General features: G+C 41.8%; 1 protein-coding gene across 1 annotated transcript; it reads left to right on the top strand.

Moving 5' to 3' along the window:
- Positions 1-2,590: 2,590 nt before the first annotated feature.
- On the top strand, positions 2,591-7,525 carry Zbed6 (zinc finger BED-type containing 6). Its single transcript, XM_031382824.1, has one exon. The coding sequence runs from the start codon at positions 3,474-3,476 to the stop codon at positions 6,411-6,413; it is 2,940 nt and encodes a 979-aa protein (XP_031238684.1). The 5' UTR covers positions 2,591-3,473; the 3' UTR covers positions 6,414-7,525.
- The last annotated feature ends 1,256 nt before the right edge of the window (positions 7,526-8,781 follow it).

The raw sequence follows: 8,781 nt of genomic DNA, 5'->3' as shown, positions 1-8,781 counted from the left end.
CCACTAGTTTGGCCAGCCTGAGCTACAGAATCTCAAAACACAACAACAAAAAACAACCCCTCCACCCCCCCCAAAAAAAGCCCCAGTAAAGCAAAAATAATAAACAAAGCAAAGGTTTTGAGAGTACCCTGGCTGCCCCTATATAGGCTTGTCTGTCATTATGACTTAAAGTTGCAAGGTCAGATGCCATTTTTTGGTTTTGTTTTTCCAGATATGGTTTCTCTGTGTAGCCCTGGCTATCCTGGAACTCTCTCTGTACACCAGGCCTGCCTTGAACTCAGAAATCCTCCTGCCTCTGCTTCCTCAGAGCTGGGACTAATGGTGCTCACCACCATGCCTCTCGTATTTTCTTGTGGATTTTTATTGCATAGTCTTGACTAGCCTGTGGTGATCTTACTGACATTGCTGCATGAGTGCTGGAATCAGAGGTGTATAGTACTATACCAGGCCCAGAGGTTGTATCTTTCCTAAAAATTATCTATGCGTGTGTGTGTGTGTGTTTAAGGAAAGGTACAAGGTAACGTTCACAATGAGAGGCAATTGCTTGTATTTGTTCCTTTTTGTCTCTCAACTTTAATAAATTCTTCCTTCACTGCTCTTCATAACTTCATGACACCCTCAACCTGGGGCTTGAACTTAGAGCCCTGCCATCTGTAATGGGATCCAATGCACTCTTCTGGTTTTTGTTTCAAGACAGCTACATTGTACTAATACAAAAATGAATGAATGAATGAATGAATGAATGAATGAATGAATATTTAAAAAGAAAGAAAACAAACAAAACTAGCCAGGCATGACAGCAGATGCCTGTGGCACTAGCACTCAAGGAGAGAGGAAGAATTGCTACAGATTGGAGGCTAGCCTGTCTATAGAGCAAGTTCCAGGCTAGGGGTTCATAGCATGTCTCTGTCTCAAAAGACCAAACAAACAAGTAGATAAATGTGATTAAATAATGGAAAGCATCCTGAGCAGAACTTCTGCTATGGAAGTCCTTCAACTTTGCAAGAGAAAAGTACCTTTGTTTTTGTTTTTTTGGTTTGTTTGTTTGTTTTTTTTTTTGTAATGGAAGTTTGTTTTGTGATACAGGACTCTCTAAATAGTCCTGGCTGTTTGGGAACTCTATATAAACCTGGCTGTTTTCAAACTCACAGAGACTTGCTTGCCTCTGCTTTTTTTTTGGGGGGGGGGGCGGGGGTTTGAGACAGGGTTTCTCTATGTAGCCCTGGCTATCCTGGAACTCACTCTGTAGACCAGGCTGGCCTCGAACTCAGAAATCTACCTGCCTCTGCCTCCCAAGTGCTGGGATTAAAGTCATGCGCCACTGCCACAACGGGCCAGTTTGGCGCTAATTTTTAATTAAATGTGTATCAGGTTTAGAAGATTCATTACACAAACTCTGGTTAACGTAAATTGAATGTTTGATATCTGGCAGACAGGTTTCTTGCTTATCTCCCTGATTCTACAACAAAACAAAACTTTCGTGAAGAATAATTTTCTGAGAGGCATCCGGGTCCACAGAAAGAAAGTCCGCTCCCCGCGCCTCCGTGACACGTGACCCTATGACCCAAGAAGCCATCTTAAGGCTCGCCTCATAGAGGAAACTACATCTCCCAGAATGCCTGCGCTTTGCGTCGTGCTGGCACTTTCACTGGCCCAGCCTTAAAGCCGAGCCTGTAGCCGGGCGCCATCTTTGACGCTGGCAGTCTTGGGTTTCTGCTTGTTCGGCTGCTGTGAGGACGGCGGGCGACCGCAGCTAAGAAAAGAGAAAGACGTGGCAGCACGCGCGAGTCGGAGACCTTGTCATCGGTTCGGTAAAGTTTCTGTTCTCTGGTAACTAGACCCATTTTTTGATTCCCGGGTGACTTGGGGCCTGGGAGGGAGAAGAGGGCGAGGGGAGTGGCAGCGGCCTCCCCTCGCCCGAGTTTCGGCCTAGCCCGGGAAGTCCGAACCGGGCCTATCAGCACGGCAGCTGCCGGGACTCCCGCCGGCGGCCCTGGCCTGCTGGGCGCCTAGCCAGACTCCAGCTCACTTTCCCACCCTCCCTGCCCCCACCCGCTCCGCCCCACCCCCACGGCGCCTGCTCCCTTACTTACCAACCTCTCCCCCCTCCCCCCACATCCGGTGTTCCCGAACCAGGATCTCCCGGTAGCCCCCGAAAGGCGACTGTTTCGGACCCCCGGAGGGGGAACTGACACTAGGTTGCTTTCTTCCCGGAATCAGTTTCTTTAGTTAGCTGGCCCTCCCTCCCTAGATCAGAACTAGTGCCTGGACCCGACTTTACCTATCTCCTTCCTCTCTAGGGTCCCAGTACTTTTGGAGATTTTCTCCTTTTCCACACACATAGTCGAATTCTGGTGTCCTATTCCCATTCCCTACCCTGATTACTCTCCCGCCCAAGCCCTCATCATCGAAGTCAAGAGCTACAGGGACTCTTCGTTCTTGTAGGATTGGTGAGATCGTACGAAGAACACCCCTTAGACGCCCATAATCGGTGCGGATCCCCATGGGGAAGGCTCGTTTTGTTGACATCCACCAGGCTTTGGTTCTGAACCCAGAGAAGGCGGCTGTGGACCTAGTGATAGCCATGCTTTCGTAGGGTAAACGTGTTGGTATTGAGGGGAGGGGAGGGAATCCACGGAAAAGGAATGGAAGTAGTTTAAAGCTGCTCATTTTAGTTTGGCTGCTCCTAGAATGTCAACTTACGAGTTATTTACAGGTTGTATGTAATGCTGCATCAGTCTAAAAATAGGAACTCTTGATAGAAACCATAAGTGAAGAATATAGCTTGTTACCTTGTTTCGAAATTTTATTTCCAGTTAACTTTTTTTCAGCCACCTACATTTTTCAAAATATCAGAACAGGAAGGGCACAGCTAGCGTTTACTGCTAATGCCTAGTGTGTGGAATCTGACCTAGCTGTCCAGAACTGACTCTTTGGGTTGTATTGGCAAGTCAGTCTTAAACAATGACTGTTGAGTGATGCACTATGCTTAAGTGAAATTTCCTGAAAATATTCCCAAAGATTAAGGGAAAATCAGTGTTGTTGTCATGTGGATTTACTAAAAGTACGTATTTTAAGAACTGAAGGCATTTCCAGCAGATGAAGTTCTTGATTCGGCAGCAAGAACATGAACCTGCAGTTTGGAAGACTTGACCTTTAGCTGCTCCAGATACTGTGCTGGCGGGAAAATGGGCCTCGGTTCTCTTATCCATAACATAAGGACACTGAATGATTTGAATTCGAAAGTTAAAAGAACTCCTAAGATCCTACAAAACAGAGTTTGGGAATGTTCTCCACTGCTGTCGGTTTTCCTCCAAAAATAACCTGGCTTGGAAGTCATTGGTCGAAAGGGAATTTGACTCCCCATAGAAACTGGAGGAAAGGTAATACAAGTGGAGAGGGACAGCTGTGTTTCTGCCAGAGTAATAAACCCACCGAAAGGTTCTGGTCCAGATTGTGGAGACAGAAAGAGAATGAGTGTATGTACTTTAAGTGTACCAGTTTCCTCAATCTCTCCTGGCAGAAGATGCAGTACTTTTGGTGATGCTGGGATTCTGGGGTGTGTTTCCATTAATTCAAATACAGATGAAGACGATGTGGTAGAGGGAAAGATGGTGGCAGAAGGAGCGAATAAAGAGACAAAATTGCCTGCTAAAAAGAAAAGAAAGAAGGGTTTGCGAATTAAGGGGAAAAGACGTCGAAAAAAATTGATTCTTGCCAAAAAGTTTAGTAAGGATTTGGGATCTGGGAGACCTGTTGCCGATGCCCCTGCTTCATTAGCTTCCAGTGCCCCTGAGCAAGATGAAGAAAGCCTTTTTGAGGGCAATATAGATAAGCAGATCTATCTGCCTAGTACCAGAGCCAAGACCTCCATTGTGTGGCACTTTTTTCATGTTGACCCCCAATACACCTGGAGAGCAATTTGTAACCTTTGTGAAAAAAGTGTCAGCAGGGGTAAGCCCGGCAGCCATCTTGGTACATCTACTCTTCAAAGACATCTTCAGGCAAGGCATTCTCCTCATTGGACTAGGGCCAACAAGTTCGGAGTCACTAATGGGGAGGAGGACTTTACCTTGGACTTATCGCTGTCTCCTTCTTCTCCTGGAAGCAATGGAAGCTTTGAGTATATTCCTACTGATTCATTAGATGAAAACAGAATGGGTAAGAAACGTGATAAATCAGCATCTGATGCCCTGAGGGCAAAAAGAGGGCGCTTTCTCATCAAAAGCAATCTTGTCAAGCATGCCTTAATTCCAGGAACGAGAGCCAAGACATCTGCAGTTTGGAATTTTTTTTATACTGATCCTCAGCACATCTCAAGAGCTGTGTGTAACATATGTAAAAGAAGTGTGAGCCGGGGTAGGCCAGGTTCCCACTTAGGAACTTCTACACTTCAACGACATCTTCAGGCCACGCATCCCATCCATTGGGCTGTTGCCAACAAAGACAGTGGTGCTATTGGAAATGGACTAGATGAGACTGAGACAGAGAGCAGTGATCTCTTGAATGATACTTTGCCAGGAGAGAAGTCTTCAGGCAGCCAGGATTTAACAGCTGAGGACCTCAGTGACTCTGATACAGATGAACCTCCGGTTTTAGAGGTTGAAAATAGATCCGAGAGTCCTATTCCTGTTGCAGAGCAAGATAATCTGGTGCATGCACAAGAGAGAGAAACAACACATTGTGAAAATGCAGCCTCAAATCAAATAAGTCAGGCAGTTATTCAAATGATTGTGGAGGATCTGCATCCTTACAACTATTTCTCAACCCCAGCTTTTCAAAGGTTTCTACAGATTGTTGCTCCTGACTATAGATTGCCATCAGAGACTTACTTTTTCACCAAAGCTGTACCTCAGTTATATGATTCTGTTAGAGAAAAAATTTTCTTAACTTTAGAGAATGTTCAAAGCCAAAAGATCCACCTAACTGTTGACATATGGACTCATGACCCTTCCACTGACTATTTCATTGTGACTGTACACTGGGTCTCTTTGGAAACTGCATCTTCCCCCAGTAATGGTGGGACTCCCAATTTTAGAAAGTGGGCAGTACTTTGTGTTACAGGTTTAGCCAAAGACTGTTTGATAACTAACATTTTACAAGAATTAAATGACCAGATTGGTCTGTGGCTTTCTCCTAATTTCCTAACCCCTCGCTTCATTGTTTCTGACAATTCTTCTAATGTGGTACATGCAATCAAAGGTGGTGGCTTTACCCATGTGCCATGCTTCCTGCATTGTCTAAATATAGTGATTCAGGACTTCTTCTGTGAGCACAAAAGCATTGAGAATATGTTAGTGGCTGCTAGGAAAACCTGCCATCATTTTAGCCATTCTGTCAAAGCCCGCCAGATACTACAAGAATTCCAAAATGATCACCAGCTTCCATGGAAGAATCTGAAGCAGGATGAAACTGGCCATTGGATTTCTACCTTTTATATGTTAAAATGGCTTTTAGAACATTGCTACTCTGTTCACCATAGTCTGGGCAGAGCCAGTGGAGTTGTACTTACCTCCCTTCAGTGGACTCTAATGACATATGTTTGTGATATCCTTAAGCCATTTGAGGAGGCTACCCAGAGAGTGAGTGTGAAGACAACAGGATTGAATCAGGTGCTACCCCTAATCCACCATCTCCTCTTTTCCCTGCAGAGACTCAGAGAAGATTTTCAAGTCAGAGGTATTACTCAGGCCCTCAATCTGGTGGACAGTTTATCTTTGAAACTTGAAAGTGATGCCTTACTAAGTGCCATGCTCAAATCCAAGCATTGTATCTTGGCTACTTTGTTAGATCCATGTTTTAAGAACAGTTTGGAGGACTTTTTCCCTCAAGGTGCTGATTTAGAGACTTACAAACAGATCCTTGCAGAAGAGGTTTGTAATTATATGGACTCTTCGCCTGGGGCCTGTCAGATTGCAAGCTCTGAAGCATCTGGCCCTTTAGTTAGATTAGGAACTGATTCGTTTACTTCTGTAAAAGAAGGCACCTCCAGTGCAGGTTCTATGGATAGCTCAGCTGCAGACAGTGTTGCTGTTGGGAGCAAAAGCTTCTTGTTCCCCTCTGCGGTAGCCATAGTGGATGAGTACTTCAGAGAAAAGTATTCAGAGCTCTCAGGAGGGGATGACCCTTTGGTTTACTGGCAGAGGAAGGTGAGCATATGGCCAGCTTTGACCCAAGTTGCCATTCAGTATCTGAGTTGCCCCATGTGTAGTTGGCAATCTGAATGCATGTTTACCACAAATAGCCACTTTCATCCAAAGCAGATCATGAACATGGACTTTGATAATATAGAACAGCTCATATTTCTGAAAATGAACTTGGAGAATGTTAACTACGACTATTCTACATTGATTCTGAGCTGGGACCCTGGAAATAAGGCTGTTCAGAACAATGAAAAAGAAATACTACCTTAATTTCTTTTTCCTTTTCCTACTTAAAACGGGCAGCTTTTGCTATATTACTATATCTTATTGCTGTTATTACTATATGTAGTCATACTATTTATCCTTTAAAAAAATGGCTGGGTGTGGTCACAGTGTCCTGGCTATTTGAGACACTGAGGCTGGATTATGACTTTAGCGTATGAGTTTGAGACCAGCCCAGGCAACAATATTAAGATCCTGCCTTACAAAAATGAAAAACCTGGGGAAATCCAAAATTACAGAAAGGCTGAAAACTCCGCAGAGGCAGTGTAATGATGATAAAATGAAGGTTAACTTTGAAGATTTCACAATTGTAACTCAGAGTAACTAACATCTATCGAAGTGTCATTTGTATCACTTGAGAGAGAAGGTAGTGTTAATAAGAAAATACAGTGCAGCGTTGAAGGACTTAGGTATTTCTGGTTGGTAGACTGAGCTAGTCATTGATTAGAGTAAAAACTTCTTCCACCATGGAAGATTTGATTACTCAAAAATTATGATTTGTATAGATATAGTGATTCAGGACTTCTATGAGCACAAGTGTTTAGAATGTGTTAGTGACTGCTTTAACATATTCTTTCCCTTCCCTGTTTTTTAATTTCTTTAAAACCCCTGATACAGCTTGACAAAATGGAAACCCACAAAATTGTTTCATATTTAGAAATTCATAATTGCCTCACACTAGTCAGTTTATAATGTCAGATTACTGGGTATGATACAATTGTCTTTTATATTTAGGATTGGGTCTGTATAAAAGGAAACATTACAAAACAATTAGAAAAATGACTTTTGGTCTTTGATTTGCTTTTTATAATATAGTACAAAGAACAGGGATTATATAGGTGCCTTTAAATAACCCATTAGTAAAAAACATTAGATGTTTGTAAAATCAAAAAACATTCAAGCCTCGAGAATGAGGCAAACCCCATGTGAGTTTCCCAGAGAATATTTCTATAGCTGGTTCATTTTTTTCAAAGGTGCTTCTGGTCCATAGCATGGTGTTCCTAACTGAAGTCTGGGCCGCTGTGTTTTTAACTGAGATAAGCAGTTGAGACTTTGCTGTGTTAGGCATCATTGCTGAAATGAGTGAACTGTTTCAGTGGCCCGCCAGGTGCCTTTCCACTCTGAGAGTCTGTTTCTGTGACTGAGTGGGAGGCCAGAAAATGGTGACTTTTAGTAAGTCTATTAGCTGTTTCAGATTGAATAACTAATGTAAGATCCCAATTTTTCCTTTTTTTCATTTTAGATTTGGGGATATTCCCTGCCCAAAAAATTCCTGGAAAATTGACTAGTATTAAGTGTGAGTAAAAGGTGTCCACTTTTTTTTAAGTCTTGATTTTAGTTTTGTCTTGGATAGTATTTGGCAAGATTTAGCTTAGCAAGTATGTAGTGTTTATTACATAAGAAGCAAAGTGGCTTTGTTACTGGGCTAGTTTTGAAACTCATTTCTGTGTATTAAAATAACTTAATTTTTTTTATTTTAAATTCTTAAATGATAAATGCACCATTCATTGTGAAGTGAAATTTCATCTCCCCGAAATTTGCCCTCTTACAAACTGGAGTGAAGTCTTTAGCTCTGATCATCAGTTATCAGGAAGCCTTTGTAGGGCCAGCATTGAATGCCATGCCAGGGATGCTTGTGTTGCTATAAAGGAAGAAGAATAAGCATCTTTAGCATCCCTCTGCTTCACCCGAGCTGCTTCAGAATGGCTGTAATGCTGCTCTGCCTTCTTCAGCTCACTGTCCCACTCTGTAGTTACTCTGTAACTACACATTTCTACCTTTTTTGGTTAAACACTCCCTGACAATGATTGTTAAATATACCATATACATTGACATATATATGTATCTATCACTACATCCATATATATGGATTTCTCTTCATCTTGATTTTGTGGTTGGGTAAAATTTAGTAACATTAACTTCATGGTACTTTGGTATAAGAGTTAGTTCACTATTTTTATATTGAACCCAAATCTAAAGGCTTTTATATTATATTTTGCAAGGATAATTACCCAAATGTTTTGATTTCTATACATTTGTGTGTGTATAAGCCTGTTAGTATATATTATACGGATATTATATACATAAAACACTTTATATTTTTACATACAGTATGCTTTTATTATACAGATAATAAAGATGGGGGAAGGTTTCTGTTTTTTTTTTCTTAATAGGTGAAGAAATCTTGAAGACCAGAAATTGGATCTTATTGAATTTTGGTGGTGTTTTTACTTTTTTTTTTCTACTTTTTTTCATTTTTAAATTATATTGCTCAGCTATGGAAGATGGATATCTTTTTTAATTCTTTGAATTTTAAGTTCATCTTTAAATGAACTTTTTTTTTCTTTTTTTTTTT

Source organism: Mastomys coucha, unplaced genomic scaffold, assembly GCF_008632895.1.
Source record: "Mastomys coucha isolate ucsf_1 unplaced genomic scaffold, UCSF_Mcou_1 pScaffold1, whole genome shotgun sequence".
NCBI lineage: Eukaryota > Metazoa > Chordata > Mammalia > Rodentia > Muridae > Mastomys > Mastomys coucha.
Note: the sequence above shows the minus strand (reverse complement) of the source record. Positions and strands in the feature narration are given on the sequence as shown.